Genomic DNA, 18,425 nt, shown 5'->3' on the forward strand with positions numbered 1-18,425 from the left:
GTACATTGGCTTGGGGTGAGTGCCTCTTAATTTCGGTCATTACATATGTAATTACAGATGTACCCTTTGTCAGGTATAATAATTGATTATACTTCACCACACTGGTTAGTACGGGTTGCTGAAGGCAGGCAGCATTGAAGTACAGGACAGAAAAACGAATGGATTTTGCTGCACTGTCTCTGCTGCCCACCATCTAGGCCTGAAACCTATACCAACCTGTTGTGGTCATCATCACCTATCTAAGCACCATCAGGGTATTCTGGGCGACTTGATCATAGGTCTGCCCCTTTAACCAGGGCTTAAACTCTCTGGGGTTCACCGCTTGGAATGACAGAACGGCGTCTAAAGTGACAGCGATGTTGGCCGAGATGCGCTTTGCCGAGCTCCACCTGCGCGGACTCACCTGGGGCTGAGCGGCTGTGCATGAGCGAGACCCTGCGCCGACAGCCGCAGGCCGCCCCAGTGCCCCGGCTCCTCGACACCCGGCCTCGCCGCCCACCCAGCGCATTCCGGCGCACTCACGCCGAACGCTCGGCTCCGCATGGGGAACCTCCCGTCGTGGGGTTGCATCATGCCCAGGCCGCCCCCGCGGCTGGGGAACTCCAAAGGGTGCGTGACGCCCATCGTGGCCATCGTCGTGCGGATGAAAGCGCTGCCGCCGTGTGGAGGGGAGGTCGCACGGGGTGAGAGGCCGTGTGTTGACGGGCGCGGGGACGGTCGCGGTGTGGAGGACGCATGGATGCTGCAGCCACTGCTGCTCGAGTTGGCTGACAGCGGAGTGTGCTCGTTGGGGCCACCACCGTCGTCGTCGTCCTCCTCCTCCTCGTCCTCTTCCTCCTTGTCCTCCTGGATCGAGGGCAACCGCGAGGGGATGTCACCGTTGATCTCGCAGCTGGCCTGTGCCGCCGGTGAAAACAGCGGGTGCACAAATTTCAGTTACATTCCGGATACGCTTGCAGATGAGATGTTCCCGCAGATTAATATCCATATATATAAAAGAAAAAGTAGTGAATATGTGTGTCTGTTCAAAATGTTTAGCATACTTCCCGACATGCAACAGACTGGAAATTTGCCATGTGGGTACTTTCCAGACTGTACATCATGCAAAAATTATAAAAATACTTTTTTTTTTGGGGGGGGGGGGGGGCTCAATAATGCATATATTTTTTGCACGGCAAGTGAGGTGACGTCAAATCTGTCACGTGACCCGCGCATGTGGAAGCGTAACGCATTGTAGTGTAGTGGTTAGCGCTACGCTGCGCTACGAACCCGGCGACCCGAGTTCGATTCCCGCTCACGGCCACCACCGGTGACGATTATTTTAACCGGTCCTGGGCCTCCCCTAGGTCGACTCAGCCTCAAACCAGTAACTGCTGTGGTGTGTGAACATTGCCACTGGGGAGACAAAGGCGGCCGGGCGTGCTGCTGTCACCCACCCCCTCGTGTGCCGTGCCAGCCTTCATAGGTGCTCGCTAACAGCACTTGCCCCTACAGTCTGTTAAAGCTATATGGGGGATCTTTGTCTTTGGAGCGGTAGTGTAGTGGTTAGCGCGCTGCGCTACGAACCCGGCGACCCGAGTTCGATTCCCGCTCACGGCCACCACCAGTGACGATTATTTGAACCGGTCCTGGGCCTCCCCTAGGTCGACTCAGCCTCAAACGAGTAACTGTTGTGGTGTGAACATCGCCACTAGGGAGACAAAGGCGGCCGGGTGTGGTGAATCAAAGTCCCGGGCGAAGCCGGGTAGTACAGCTAGTTATATTAATAAAAATATCGAATTAATAAAAACATCTGTCAACTCTTAAAACAACTGCCCACTGAAGCCTTTGGTGAATACTGTGCTCTAAGGTGCATGAACTACTGTATATCCATGCTCATTACATCAGAATACTTAAGATGTAATGACACATTCTATTTTAGTCAGCTGTAATTCCTACATGTGGACCTAAACCACATTCGTAAACCATCCCTGTGATCCAAATTTCAGATTTTCTCAAAATTACATGTAATTTAATAATATTCCATCATGGGCAATGTGAATTATCGAAATAATTGAGGAACGTAGCGCTCCTATGGTGTGGTCATGTAAGAAGAGTGGCACCAAAGAGAAGAAAAATCATGCAGACGCTTGGATTCTGCAAAGCTTTCCAGCATATGTTTGTGCCCTAAAGTATTTCAATTTCCAATAAAAGCAGTAGCGCTTGTACCAGACATAGGTCACAATGAGACGATGGGGCTCAGATAGCGAGTGGCTATAATGGGTCCTGGCAGCATTTGATTAGTTTGACCATCTTTCCCTAGGGTAAGTCCATAATAGCAACACAACTTTACACTCAAGTTTGGTTCAAATTGGATCAACGTTACGAAGGTTATCATGCCCCCCCCCGCCTCCCAATTACAGACAAAGACGGATAGAGCTCGTGCATTAAACAGGCATGCGTCCCAGCCACTCGGCAGTCAGCTGTGATGCTACACGTTGGCTGGAACGAGCTGCTCCAGAGCTCGAGACGCAAAGGGATGGCTTGGGGCAGCAGCAGCAGCAGCTTTCAGGAGACACCACTCCTCAGTATGACGACAGCTGTGGCTCTGTCTCTCACCATCACTCACGTCAGCCACTCGCAAGTTAATTGTTGTATGCTATTCTCAAAAAAATCCCCCCCCCCTCAATTTTTAGCTGAGAATAAAAAACATAGGTTTGGTTGTACGCAAAGAGCATTCCTCCGTAGCCGGGCAGGAGAGAAAGTGCTGTCCCCCGAGTGTGGATAAACGGTCACTTGAAGGCATCTCTGTGACATCCGTTTCCGTGGGCCGCATTCTGGCACGGAGGGTTCGGCTGCTCTGCGAGAGTTCTGATTGAATTATTTGACTCACGATGTTACACTAATAGCACAATCGGGATAAACACGCGGAATATATATATTTTTAATATTATAAACACATACTGTACATTGTCATATTTTGTCATTTCTCAAAATAAAGTTTACATATCAGTACGTCGTCAGTTTTAGTTTCTTACAACTTCCCTCTACTTCCGCCATCCTACCCAAGGAAAGCTGGGGGGTGAAATGGCCCGTGAAAAGGCATCTTCACGCAAGTCACCGTCCTTCGCATGAATGTGACATGGCGCTCACTGAGCGCACGAAGGCGCGGTAATGCACTCGGACGTGCCTGGCGGAGGAGCGATTCCCGTGATGCGACGGGACGTGACGGGACGCAATTGGGAGCACTGGAGTTGCCTGCCGGTGCCGCACTTGCCAACAAAAAACATTTAAACACTCGATAGATATCATGGGAGTTAAATTAATGATGCATTGATAAAATAATAAGAATGAAAAACCAATGAATATGCTCAAGATACATGCATCGGATTGTGCGCATGTCAGAATCAATTGTATAGGCGTGATGCCATTCACGTGGCAACGAAACGCTATTTGTTACATTCGGCTAATGGCGTAAACACAATTGTATAAACGAGACTGAAAACCATGAGAACACAAAGGAGTCTGCAAAAAAACCCCAAAACATTTTTTTATTTTACCAGGTTGGCCAGTGAGAATTGAAGTGGGAGGCTTATGATGGGTTCAGACATCTGTCATCACCAATGTTTTTCGTGGTACAGAATAAACCTCAAGATTCCGGGTTCATAGCACAGTGCGCTAATCACTGTGTCACTGTTCCCCAATTTGCCGAGCAGATAAAAATAAATTAGATATTTATAGACTGCTAAAGATAGATGTCCTTTATATTAAGTTGAAAGTAATTGACAACGCAAGCTTGCTTTGAAAGACAGACTTTGGGTTGAAAACATTTTACAGTGGGGGGGCAGGGGAAATACCATGCGAAAATAAAAAAAAATTACTCTGAAAACAACATGAAATACTATTAAAACATATTGACAAGCCAATTTAAATAAAATATTACAACATAAACCCCTTTCGTATGACTTTCTGTAGGGAAACAAATTCAACGTCTTCGGGAAGATTTGTTTTACAAAAGACTGAATAAGCACCATTATTTACGACTCCGTATGTCGTAGTGTAGCTCTCCAATACAACTATCCCAACCGCCTGTTGTTCGGCGTGACGTTGTCCGAGGATTGGCTCCGTGTCCGACAAAATCGGCGGGACGATGTTAGAACCGAGCGAAATCTGCAGCAACGGGGAGAAGAATGCTTTCGAATCAAGGAAGGAAAGGGAGCGCCTCTATTCAGTTCCGGAAGAAGCTCCCAACGCGTGGAGAGAAACGTTGGACATCACGTCAAACAACTACACGCGGTGCAACCCGACTGCACACATTGGAGGGGAGTTGTATATAGTATATGCAATTCAATGCAAAAATAATCCAATTTAAAATCCAATACGTGAGATTATATATTGTAATTTGCTATCTTAATCATGAACATCAGAATGACCCTTCGATTAAGTGTAGTTGTTTTGATTAAGTGTAATGGTTAGATGTTAAATACACATCCTATACCAACGGATGATTAATCTCTGCTACGTCAACACGAATTCATCTTCTCTCACTTCCCCAGCTCTCTCATCCCTCCTAATCTACGTCCAATCAGAGGGCGATAAATTCAGTTGCAGATGATTAATTTTGTGTAATCATTCCAATCATTAACTTAACTTAATTAGATCTATCTATTAAGCGTGTTATAATTGAGTTGCCTTTACGGCACCACAATCGTTTTGCCCTGTGCTACCTCTTTATATGTCGCGAATATATTTACAGTCCTATATTTACCCAGAAAAGCCAGACTCAGTGTCAGCTGGCATTTTCAAGAGACCAGTTATATATAGTATATACACACGGTCATTCATTACTTCTACTGTCATTCATACCGCAAATAAGTATTTACGTTAAATAGTCCTGAAACTGTTGGGCGTTGATGGAAACTCCCTCGTCATTCACAACGAGTTGATGCAGTTATGCTACAACATCTTAAAGCCGGTACCATAATTACTGTGGGGGATTTGTATAAAAATAAATCCCGTGCAAAGATTGATACGATAGCAAGATAAGTGTTATGCTTTTTTAAGCATCCTTGCATTGCTACGCACTTTTTTTAAACACTGGGAAGCTTTGTTCAAACATACCCTGTCGGTGCAAGTGCTTCATTGTGGATTAAAAACAGACTTTAAGCCTCCTGAATGAAACAGCCGTGAATAAGCTGTGCAAGCTGATTGTGGTGCGGAGGAAATGGTGAATTGTGGAGGATTATGGGATGGCTGCGTTGATTGCGGATTGAGTATAAAGGGGCAGGAACGTGCTCCCAGGTTCAGCCTCCTACTGCACCCACGTCCCAAAGGCTGCTCCACGAGGCAACAAGGACTGATAGAATTCCAACTGACCCAGCGAGATACAAAGCGGAAATTTCCGCGTGGGTGCAAAAGTTTGTATTTTATTAATTACTAGCTTTACTACCCTGCTTCGCCCGGGACTTGGATTCACCACGCCCGGCCGCCTTTGTCTCCCCAGTGGCGATGTTCACACACCACACCAGTTACTCGTTTGAGGCTGAGTCAACCTAGGGGAGGCCCAAGACCAGTTCAAATAATCGTCACCGTTGGTGGCCGTGAGCGGGAATCGAACTCGGGTCGCCGGGTTCGTAGCGCAGCGCGCTAACCACTACACTACCGCTCCCCCCCCACACAGATACACACACAGACAGCACGCTAACCACTACACTACCGCTCCCCCCACACACACAGACAGCACGCTAACCACTACACTACCGCTCCCCCCACACACACACACAGACACACACACAGACAGCGCGCTAACCACTACACTACCGCTCCCCCCCCATACACACACAGACAGCACGCTAACCACTACACTACCGCTCCCCCCACACACACACAAACACAGACAGCGCGCTAACCACTACACTACCGCTCCCCCCACACACACACAGACACAAACACACAGCGCGCTAACCACTACACTACCGCTCCCCCCACACACACACAGACACACACACAGACAGCACGCTAACCACTACACTACAGCTCCACACAAACACACAGACAGCACGCTAACCACTACACTACCGCTCCCCCCCACACACAGACACGTCCATATGTACACACACACGCGCTTGCTGCAGACCCACACAACTTTCAGGGTGCGTACGGCAGTAAACGACTGAAATAATAAAGCAATGCTGCGTGAAGAACGCCTTAGACCTGCAACACATTTGTACGGCACTTTACCCGTGGAGGGTTGGGGGGGGGACATGAGCAGGCACACTGCGTGACGCTTCCGCACACGGGTCACATGACAGATGTGACGTCACAGCTCACTTGCCGTGCAAAATATATGCATTACAAAAGTCTATTTTTATAATGTTTGCATGGTGTACAGTCTGTAAAGAACCCACATGGCAAATTTCAAGTTTGTTGCATGTCGGGAAGTACGCTAAACATGTTGCACTGATCTATATATAGAGCCACATATTCACAAATTTCCCTTTTATATGCGGTAAAACCTTGGATTGCGAGGAGCATAATTCGTTCCGGAAACGTGTTTGTAATCCAAAGCACTCGTACATCAAAGCACTCGTATATCAGTTGTGATCACGTGACGCTCGGCAGACAAAGCGTATACGTACACTACTCGTATTGCAAGACCTCGCTCGTTTATCAAATTAATATTTATTAAAAAAATTTGCTCGTCTTGCAAAACACTCGCAGACCAAGTTACTCGCAATCCAAGGTTTTACTGTATATACAGTAGATAATTATCGGTGATAGACCGCCTTTATTAAACGGTGGCTCGTCAAATGCACTGAAAAGCGTTTCCTTTAAAATTTCGCTAATGCGTTTCATGCTGCTGAAACGTTATTAAACAACTCGGTGGTGGAAAAGAGAAAAAAAAACATGTGTCAGTGTTCGGGGTTCGTTTGAGAGAGCCGTAAGAGGCACTGGGAGCTTCGGAATCAATGGCTCGGCAATTTGGCCGCTCGTGCGGAGGCTGTGGTGGAACGAACGAACGAGCGAGCGAGGGAGGGCGGCGAGCATTCAGTTCGTAAATGAGGGCCCCCCATGTGCCGTCAGCCTGAACCCGGTGGTGGCCTTAACGATTTTCATCTCCGACACGCGGCGAGCTGCGCGCATCTGACGAGGCCGGCGCTTCCCGTGACACGGCCTCCCGCCTGCGTCTGCATCTTTACCGCTTGCGTGCTAATCATTTGTAAATCATTTCTGTCAACTCTTGCAAGGGTTGTACTATATGGCCCTTATTTGCCGAAGTAGCTTTAAACTATAAAAAAAAATGTGATGCCTGAAAGTTATGGCTCCCTGCTGAAATGCTCATGCCGACATCTCCCACCGTTGCCCCCCATAATTAAGGGCAGTTTTATATTTCGGAAAAGCCTTACGCATACACAAACACACCGTGTACAAAGTGACATGGAAATCAGGCAACAGATGTGCACGCAGCTGATCGTAAACCAGTATATACGACGGATAAAGAAAACGACAGTGGAGCACCGATTCTTCCATCAGCCCTCGCGAAATTGTGTTTTCACCAGGCACAGCTGCACCATTAAGTATTTATATATTTTTTTTTAAAATTCAGAGCACCGTCCGGTGGAGAAATAAATGAACGAATATTACCCAATACGGAATGTCCCAAAATTGTGGAGGAGAGCGCTCGCGTGTCACGAGCGCTGCGGCATCACAGAGGCAGCGGAACGAGAGGCAGCGGCGGAGGAGTCGCGTGCGTCTCTGACGACCCACGTCGTTCCCCTGCGTTAGTAACGAACGCGCAGTACGTGTCGGAGAGTAGCGTGCTACGGCCGCAAATATTACAACCCCGCTAATATTAAGGGTTTACTGTACTCATTTGTACTCATTTGAATAAAGTGATCTCAAGAGATATAACGTTTAAAATGGGGGGGGGAAATTTACTATTTTTAGAAAGGGTGATGTTAAAAAGCTATTTAACGTAAGTTGTTATTTCACAGTTTTAATCTACGTATTCGTCCTAAACAAAGATAAGAAGCACAGCGTTATAAGTCACGGTGACATATTTAGGACCTCTGTCTCAACACTCTGTGTGGATACCCGTCCGGGTGCTGTCACAACACGGGGGGCAGTGGTGGCGGCGTAGCCGAGCGGTACTTTGTTCGCCGCTTGTCGCAGCCGCCCTGATTAACACTGCGGTGAGCATTCACCGTCAAAATACACACCAACTGCTTCACAGTGGACTAGAAAGATCCGGTCACGTCATTCGCAAGAATAGGCTGTTGCGTGTCGCAGGGACGTGAGGTCATGGGAGGCAGAGCCTCAGCTGACATACTCCAATGAAATAGATGTTACGAAAAGTAAAAAAAAATATCAAATAAAAGAAATATTAAGATTTTTCCACTGATGTGTGTTATAACTGTAATTTCTGTACGATTCCAATCATTTTTATAGTCAAAATCGCCACATTTGAGGAGCTCAGCTGCAAATACAGGGAGAGACGAGAGGTGAGGCAGCGACGAGCTCAGCCTCTCCTCTGATTGTGCAACCCCTCAGTAACTGGATGGAGCGCGGGCAATAAGCGCGTGCCTGTTACTATCTCAGTGTGTGTCACCAATGTAATGTTTGTAGACCCCTTCATTTCATGTCCTCGCCTTCCATACTCCAGGTAACTTATTTCACGTATGTGTATGAAGATATTTAGGCTCGCGGGTCTCGTCATGAAACTGCAATGAAAAAACACCAGGGGAGGCAGCTATCACATCTGCCTCACTGAGGGGGACGTGTCTAACACGCCCCCCTCAGTGAGGACACGCCCCCTCATTGAGACCACGCCCCCCTCCGTGAGGCAACGCCCCCCTCAGTGTGTGAATCTGGCTCTGACACTAGCTAGTGCTTCCCCAGCCATTGACCTCACCGCACGTCCCTGGTGTGTCGGTGGCATGGTCCAAATAAAAACAAGAAATACCCCCAAATTACTCAATTGGAATATCCATAGGAAACGTGGCAAAAACTCTTCTGATAAAGTCCCGAGACTCAGTGAGGCTTTTCTGGCGAAGCAAAGCGGAATTGTCATAAATAATACATTCGCTCGTGAGGAAACGCCCGTGATAATTTGATAATAATCATAAATAATACATTCGCTAGCGAGGAAACGCCCGTGATAATTCCCGCGATGAGCTGGGGCGGGGGTCCAAGTCAGCGGTCTGAGCCAATAGCTGGGAGGCAAAAACGATGCCAGATGTTACTTTATTTCAGCAACATCTCATTTATTCGACGTTAACACAAGCAAACTCAAAATAATTGGGCGTACATGTGAACGTTGAAAATGTCAGGGAAAGCATCGTTTTCGATCGAAGCACATACCTTTCCACCGTGGTACAGCATCGAGCGGAGCCGGTTATTGAACTAATTTCCGTGCCCTTTGGCTGTCAGTGTGTTTATGGAATGAGCCAGCAGTGGAGGTCATGTGAACAACCACAGCCAAGGGCATATATTGCTTCGTCATGACCGAGATCGTTATAATAATTACTACGCCTACATGCACCATCTGTGTAATGAAAGCAACAGAAATGTTACCGAGAATACGGCCATCGCATGACGTTGTAGGTCACGTTCCACAACATGGGAGCTTTCAATTTGTCTAAATTCCACTAAATGCCACATGATATGTCAGGCCCACTTGCATATCAAGTATGGAACACTTTGCAGACAAGTTCTGGTTTATTTTCAAACATATATTTTTTTGGGTTTGGACACATTAACATCTGATATAATCAATGCTATTAGGCACCCTCCACCAACCAACACAGCGAAACAATTTAACTGTTCAGTGTACAATGCATTTATCACGCCAATTATGTATTGTTTCAGGCCACTGGTAGGTTGAAAAACAATCCTCCCAAACCAAATTTATCAATTAGATATCACATTACGCTTGAGACTATGTCAAGCATCATCAGAATATCCAGAAAGTCAGAGTAAAAATCCAGGTCAAAGGTGACTGTGTCAGTGTAAACTGACCCAGCTTCCTAACATAGGAATCCTGACTTCACAGGAACAATCAATGACATATCGGACTGGATATTTATCATTACACATGTATTCATTCTAATCGTATTATAATTCATGTGGATAAATAATTACCAGAAAAACATTATTCATTATAATTAATCAATGAATATCCTAGCATTTAACAGAAAAGAATTATGTTAACTGAAGCTTAAAATACAGTGTTAGAAATGCTATTCAATACCAGCTCATTCTGGATAAAACGCCTACTTTTGAATGTTGTGTTTCCAAGCCGTTCTTAATATATAGCTATCTGCTTGATGTTAGTTATTTATATTTTTCTCTAATTCTTTGGATTCCCTAATTCACATTTCACATTGAGAGTTAGTTGTACATAACACTTACACATTGTCGAAGTGAACTTGGTGGCCCTATCCCCGACATATATGGTCTGCCATGGCAGACATCTGAGTCTGAGTATTTATTGCATCTCTGATGTTCTTTCACGCCAACACTAATCTTCCGTCCTATTTGCCCAACAGCCCGAACGTACGTGCATTCACGGCCACTTTAAAACACAAAGGGACAGAAAGAGAAATCCAGAATAGTTAACTCGATCCCATCCTGGACAGTGTTACATTTTTTTAATAAACAGGGGACGTTTGGAGTGAACATTCGGTAAGAGCGAAAGTTAAATAATGGACAAATGCAGCGATGGAGTTATTGCCGGGGAGAATGAACATTCGGGAGGATGACCAAAGCCGAGGAGGAGTGGAGTGGTGATATCAGGGCACATGAAAGACTACGTTTGATGGTGGTTTCACCTTACCAATTGCAACGGCACAAGCATAACGAAGCCCACACGTGATGCAAGGTTGCCATGGGCCCCATAGCCCTGTGCCCGAGACCCTCTAGTCCATGTAGTCATGTATGGTAATGGCCTCCCTGCTTTGTGTGGGGCAAGGGGTTTATTTGACCATACTTCACCATACTGGTCAGTGCTGGTTGTTAAAGGGGGATGGGGGGGGCGGGGGACAGGTTTGCATATCACTCGCCACTGATGTTAGCTGTGGCTGGGAATCGAACTTTGGTCAATGGGTTTTATAAAACAGTGCGCTAACCACTGTGCCACCGCTCCGAGTATATATGACATTGACCATGTAAAGGAACATTTCCCATTGCGGTATTTTAAATGTCTCACCAGCAGGTGCCTTTCTAATAATAATAACAGCACGGAGTTAGAGTAATCTTCTCGTCACAGCGATTTTAAATTCACCTTTCAGACACTCAAGCCAAGAGAGGGGTCGCGATTGTATTCAGTGTGCTGCTATTTTTAGCAGCAGCATTATTTCACAACCGTTTTTCTTTACATTCAGCGGACGAGTTGTCCACTCGCGGAGGTGTTAAAAAACACCTCTGCTAGACTGAGATGAATAAAAATATGTCTGCAAAGGGCAACCGATTGTCCATGGTGAATTACACCAAAAATTATACATCAGGGTATTCCCCGAATAGAAACTAACACATTAATTTATAAATAAGCTGTATATGCATCATTATAAATCAGCAGCAGCAAAAGCCATGACCTATCCACTGCTAGACGAAGGCATCCCCACGTAATCGCCATTTCTCATGGTCTAATGATGCATCCAGCTTCTGCACTTGAGATGACTCCTCTGTCACCAGCCTGGTCCATCAGCCATCGTCCCTTCCAGCAATGTGTCCACACATGAGTCAATTTAATCTTTTGGACAGTCAAAATTATATCTCTAACTTCTCATTGGTTATCTGATTCAATGCGTTCCCTTTCCTGTCTTTCAGTGTTATTCCTTGCATGCACCTGTGCAGTTGAATGAAGGTACTGAAATATCTTCATCATCATCATCAGCCATGGGTCAAGGTCTCCCTAATTGCCCTCAGTAATTGTTCGGTGATGTGTGCACTCATACCGTCTGTAATAATAACAATTAATATTTTTTTTCTATCTACGTGGCTTTACCGAAAGACCCAAATAATATAAATTATGAATATGTTGCGTAATAAATTATATGACCAGCCAGGTGGCTTAACGGTCGAGTGAGCAGCTCACAATCAGTAATATTGCTCATCATTACTTTGGAGTTGATCAAATAAGTACCATTTTGGGAGGAAGTCATGCAGTGGTTGTTCTGTGAATAAACCCGCCCCTGCCATGGGATCGGGGAATTTCCACCGCTGGCTCAGTCAGGGCTGTAAACAGATCAGCACCGTCCATTTGAGAAGAAAAATCACTTTAACTTATTTTTAATTATTAAGATCAATAATAATTTAGAAACTAATATACACAAATAAAAAAAATGCACATAATTAGGGGTTTATTGACCTAGCTCAAACTGCTGTTTAATTATAGTTATTTACTAATGAACAATATTTCATGGACACCCAGTAATTAACTGCCACGTTTGTTGCATGCCGTTTTCTCCGTGCGGTGACAGTCATACTCTATGTCTCTTCCCACAGCGCTCTCCTTGCTTGATTTCCTTTCTTAGGCTACTCCTACTCCGCCATAAAGCAATCCATTACTGGCTGAAGGCCTCCTCCAGCTGTTGCAATAGGGGCGACGTATCTACGTTGCACTCTCTGAACTTCATTCGATCGCCTCTACTGCACTTACATTATATTCGCGTATCTACCATTTGCAGGGATATTGTGCAATATTTTCTAACACAATTATAATATTTAGTGTTTTTTTTTTCTGCTCACACCAGTTATATCACATTTGCCCCAAATGAGATTTTATCCAAAAGCAAAAACAAAAAGGTTCTCGTAGAATTCCCCGAGTCCGCAAGGGTGTCACAACGAGTCAGGCAGTGCTCAGGAAAATTACCACAAATCTAATTCTTTTTTTATGCAGACAGACACACACATTTGTCTGTTTACTTATTTACTGGCTCCGCCACGGCACACGATTAACTTTTAGACTGTTATTGGATGCTGACGGGACTCAAAGCTAACATTGAAGGCTCCTGCCTATATCACCGGCCAAAATAATAGCATTGATTTAATGGGACTGACTCTGCTGATGACAACCAGACTTTGCCTGCTTAAACATTGCTGTTATGAAACATTAGTGTGCAAGTCTGATGGGACTGACAGTTTTATTTATGCGGGAAGACGTATTTGTGGTTATCTATTTATGTATTTGTACATTTAACAGTGGCCTCTGTGATAAGCATCTCCTACCCAACCTTAGACAGCGTTATTCAAACTTTGCATGGCGTGACTCACAGCGTGTTAGTCATTGACAAATAAAAATGGAAACTACATTTCCATAGTCAGTTACGTTTTTGTGCATTTGTCGGTATCCATGCTGCCACAATCAACTCAATACGCTTGGGAACTCGGTTACATCACGGGTGACTGCATTGATACAAATTCAAGATGCTCGTGATGCTGGCTCATCTCTCGTAAAGTCAGTCATTTTGGCTTTGACCTGGCCAGTATGAGGTCTTCTGAGCCAAAATAAATTAAATCCAGCCATTATCAATCTTACACGTACTCCTGCAGAAAGTGACAATTATTTATGTCGCTCAAGTAAAAATTTGTATGACTGTTAAGGCTCCACAACAACACATGCAGCGAGTTTCTGAGATCAATGGCCATTGGTCTGTCTGTCACCGCATCGACACATTCTGTCCCTGTAAACTATTTATAACGCTCATTACACATGTGGAGTTCTCTTTGTGGACTTCAACGGCACATTTGTCTCTCTGTCAAATTCATTATTCCTGCTGACCTTGGAAGACACTCCGCCAGACGGCATCTTTGCAGCACAGCAGAATTTTAACTTGTATTAGTCTGTGTACAGCATGTAACGGATGCTGCAGAGTGAATGGGAATTAAGACAAACATCCACAACAAAGTCACCTGTAGGCAGCGATGCTCACCAGCACCTCGTTCCCCCCGTTCTGGTATCGGTGTCACCATCGAGTGTGCCAGGCGGTGCAACTCCAGTCACTCGCTCACCAGCAGTAGGTCATCTCCCTGTCACTATTCAATGGCCACTACCTATTACTACTATTCCCATAAACGTCACTCATTGATTCCTCCACCCATGTTGAGGACCCGGACTACCAGACTGGCTGTCTCATCCACACTGACTTCAACCACCACATAGCAGGTCAGAGTTCAACCATCACATAGCAGGTCAGAGTTCAACCATCACATAGCAGGTCAGAGTTCAACCATCACATAGCAGGTCAGAACACTTCACTTTCTGCTTCATTCCTCGTATTGCCCAACTTTGGAATTCCCTTCCATCGACTCGTTTTACCAAGTTCTGGGTAAACAGGTAAAATACATGCACTATCAAATACATGTATCAAACTCTTTACGATTTAATGCACATTTAAGTTTGGGAATCGATTTTAATTAACAAAAATAAATGCATTGTCACATGCCAACTAATGCATCATTACAATATAAAGCTCAGTAAAGGCAAACACATGTTCTAAGTAAAAAAAACACCTATTCAATGTATCATTGCGTCACTGTGGAAAGTACCTCGTGTTTTACAAAACAATCAGTCTCTACAAGGACTAAGCAACGTTTCTGTGAGCACGACGTTGAACATCCCAATGCCGTGTTCTCGCGTAGCCATCTCCCGCTCACTCCCCCGGCCCCTGGCTCCAAATGAATCACACCGTGCAGGTCACTGCTCACGTTGATACAATTGACAGCAGAACTGGGGAGGAAGAGAGCACGGACGGGGTGGGTCGTCTGACGAGGATCCTGGGAGGAGGAAGAGGCCACGGAGGCGTGAAGGCTCCCTGAAGCCACGCGCCTCACTGCACCCGCGTTTGTTGCTGGCGTCAGCGAGTCGCGGGGCGAGCCACTGTGGCCGTTTATGATCGATCACGTGCCTCGGAGCGAGCACTCATGACGTGTGGGTAATTTGGGTTTGCACGGCGCTTGTTTTATCCTCCGATGAAATTAGACCTCTGGGGCTTCTCCCTTCAGAGTCTTATGTGGGCCCTCCTCCCCTCTCAAATCCCATGCTCACCATTCCCCCGTTCCTCACCCCCTCCTCCACAATCCTCATCGCACCAAAGCTCGTGAGGAGCGAATGATGAATGTGGCGACTGCGGCAATCTCTTCATCATACATTTCTGGTGTCACGATGGTCTTAATTAAAGCAGTTGTGCAATAAATTTTGCAGCAGAACATACATTTCCATCCTGTTTATTTAGCGCGTGATATAAATATGCTCCACGGACTATGTCGCCACAAAGTGAGGTCACTGCTTGTCAATTCGAAGCCCGTTTCGGTATATACAAACAGAACAGAATGAGGCTGATATGTTTAATATTATGCAGTTTTTTGCACGCGTCAATAGTGCTTTTGCACAAATTTGCTTGCCCGAGTGACAATGCACGGCTAACTAATCCTAACGGCTCATCAGTCATGTACGCATGCATGCATGCATGTTAAAACTTCTTTCGCACTGTACATAGACAACCGTACTAATCCGAGGTGCCAACTGCAGGAGTCATTGGACACTTGCGTGCGTGCGTGCGAACATGTGTGCATGCCTGGGACGCTTGTGATGAGTGCGTGCTTGCCTTCAGCACTTGTGCCCTGCGTCCATGCACGCAGGGCACACACGGAGCGCGCGCGCGCGCACCTGTACGGAGTGGCCCTCGCGCAGGTTGTAGGTGAGCTCGCGCGTGATGTCATGCCGGAAGCGGCACGCGTACTCGGGGTAGAGCTTGAGCACGGTGCAGAGCCCTCGCAGGTTGATGCACTGCAGGTCGCAGTAGGTGAGCGCCTTCACATCCGCGTTGCTCTTGATCACGTCGCCCCGGTCCGACACGTCGCAGCCGATGAGGTCGCCCTTGCCTGCGCACGCACAGACAAGAGGCCCAGGGGTTTGCGTTCCAGCCGGGTCTGTTCACGACGGCAAACAGGAAAATATTTCAGCGACCCGGCACACCGCATGCAGTGTACTGCTCACTGCAGCTGTGACTACCAGTCGTGTGCCTACTCCACTCTTAGTGGCCCAGAAAATATTTGGTGAAAAATTACATCTTCCACAGATCCCATGGGGAAGTGTTGTTGGCGAGTTGCTATTAAAGCCATCATGACTTGGAAAGAGCTTGTGTCACTAGTGTAATGTGCGGTGGTTGACCACACTGCCCCAGGTACTCATTATTGACTTAATTAACCTGTGGGACGTTTAGAAACTAATTGCCACTGATATTGTGCTTGGCCAGTAATAGAACCCATGAGGTCATTAACGATGCAACTGATTAATCAATTAAAATTGATTGTTATGCTCATGATACACGTGTAGTGACATTGGGGATGTCACTGTACGGTGCCGGCCCAGAAGGGCCGTGCCGTTCGATGTTACATCGTGGACAGCACCGTGTGGGTGGCTGTGTGTAGTACCAGCCCTAGCGGGGCTTGGTGAGCACTGGGATAGTGTGGGCACCACGCACAGCGTGTGTTGGGGGCTCCCACGAGGAGGAGTGGGTGAGCGTCAGCCCAGGGGCAGGGTTGCCCCGGGCCATGGCACTCTGGTTGACCCCGTAGACACGTGATCCGGAGTGGCCACACAGGGGGCCCCAGGTAGCGGGCGTTAGTGGGTGATCACGTGTCCAGGGAGAGCTCTTGAGAAGGATTGAGAGGGAACGAGAATGCTCGAAAAGGTGGGCGGGGCCGAGGGCGGAGCGGCCCTGACCGTAGGGGGATATAAGGCGGGTCCCTGAAAAGGACCGCGGTCTCTTCGTTCTACAAGCTGGAAGCTCTGCGTCTCAAGCTGGAAGCTCTTCGTCCTACGAGGAACCACGTGGTCAGAGACCCGAGTGAGGGTCCGATCCTTCGTCGCAGTGACACCACTATATAGTGTAGTTAGCTGAGTGGTCACCACCCAAGGTTGTATCTGGTAAAGGGGCAGTTACCCCTTTGTGTTACGGTATTACAAATAAATCTGTTGCCTCTAAAAGGAACAATGTCTGCGACTCAGTTGGACTCACTACACACGCACTGAATCATGAACGTGTGAGAGTCAATGATTAACAATTCACATTCTATGAAAGTTATACATTTGGGATGATGGAGCGAATATAACTTTACTAAAAATGTGGGGAAAAAAATTAGGAAGGTAGAATTTCCACCACCGAATCAGGGCTGTAAACAGGATGAGCAACACATCAATGCTCTATTGAGGAGAAAATCACTTTGGCCGATAAATGAAGGCAGAGGAAAGCATCCCCTGCCTGCACCGCGCAAGGCATGGGTCATACACGTGAGAGTGGGCAGGATGTGCACAATAATCATTTTAACTTAGCGAGCTGGCGAATTATAAAAAAAATCCACACTTACCTTCATGTAGTCAAAATCAAAGTAATTTCCTGCTCAAATGACCGTTGAGGCTGTACTCATTTCCTGTGTACAGCTCTGAGACAGTGGTGGAAATTCCACATTCCATGATGGGAGTAAATCTCTCCATAGGACTATCCGCATATGCTAAATGTTTCTGGCGTCAGGACGTAATTGCTTTCTGATGAATGCACCGCCTACGACCATGAAATGAAACTCAAATGAAACAAATGTAGTGTTTGTTTCTATTTCAATTAGCAATAATGTCTATTTACTACATTTGTTTGGTCTATGTTAACATAAGCACGCGGCAAGAGCGCGTGGACATTTCACCACTATATATACTTCGGGTGACGTTTAGGATCAGTGAGTGGCTCACAACCACCAAAAAGGCACAATAAATAAATACGTGATTCCGTATCAATGATTACAGAGCAGTGAGTGTAAATATCTCTGCTGGCACAGAGCCACAGAACCGAAGTGGGAACGAAATGCATTGGCAAGAGCACAAGGCGCGCAGACTGTTGGAATGGCCGCGAACGGCCGGCGACGCCGCCATGCACGTGCCTCCCCTGGCATCGCTGAGCGAGGAGACGCGACAGCGCGCTTGCTCGGTGGAGCGTGAAGCCAGCGCAGCCCAGAGTTCATGCAGCTAGCGAGACGGAAAAACATTAGAGAATCCAAACCACGAGATTTCAATAGCGTAGCACAGAGGTCACACAGCCAGCCAGATGAGAAAGCAGTTGCAGAACTCAGCCGCGAGATTCCAAGGGTGCTCGATCCCAGTAGATCACATTGGGGTTTTTTTGGGGACACTCCTGTTGCTGATATTCACCTGAAGAGCAGTGCTACTTTGAAATAAAATCATTCAGGAGATTACACCTGGCTCTGGGACTACACTTAATTGGGCTAAAATCCAAACTATGAGGCTTAAAATATGTAATTTTGACGGGTCATGTGACAGACAAAACTCTTGGTGGCAGAGCAGATCGGAGTGCTGCCCTCTACCGCGTGGGTGAGAGGTCACTTAAAGAGATTTCAGATGTAGCTCTGTAATATCCACTTGGTGGGCCTCTAAC

General features: G+C 46.5%; 1 protein-coding gene across 6 annotated transcripts in view; it reads right to left on the minus strand.

Moving 5' to 3' along the window:
• LOC116947137 (voltage-gated delayed rectifier potassium channel KCNH8-like) overlaps positions 1–18,425 on the minus strand; it is a 186,658-nt gene that overhangs the window by 23,203 nt on the left and 145,030 nt on the right. For all 6 annotated transcript variants that reach the window (XM_076070038.1, XM_076070034.1, XM_076070029.1 and 3 more), the window contains 2 exons: positions 15,647–15,861; positions 404–897 (listed from right to left, as the gene is read on the minus strand). In XM_076070038.1, coding sequence (XP_075926153.1) covers positions 404–897; positions 15,647–15,861 — 709 coding nt within the window. The remainder of the gene's footprint in view (positions 1–403; positions 898–15,646; positions 15,862–18,425) is intronic.

Source organism: Petromyzon marinus, chromosome 2 (genome assembly GCF_048934315.1).
Source record: "Petromyzon marinus isolate PM22_M1 ecotype Great Lakes invasive population chromosome 2, UKy_Petmar_22M1.pri1.0, whole genome shotgun sequence".
In the NCBI taxonomy this organism is placed as follows: Eukaryota; Metazoa; Chordata; class Hyperoartia; order Petromyzontiformes; family Petromyzontidae; genus Petromyzon; species Petromyzon marinus.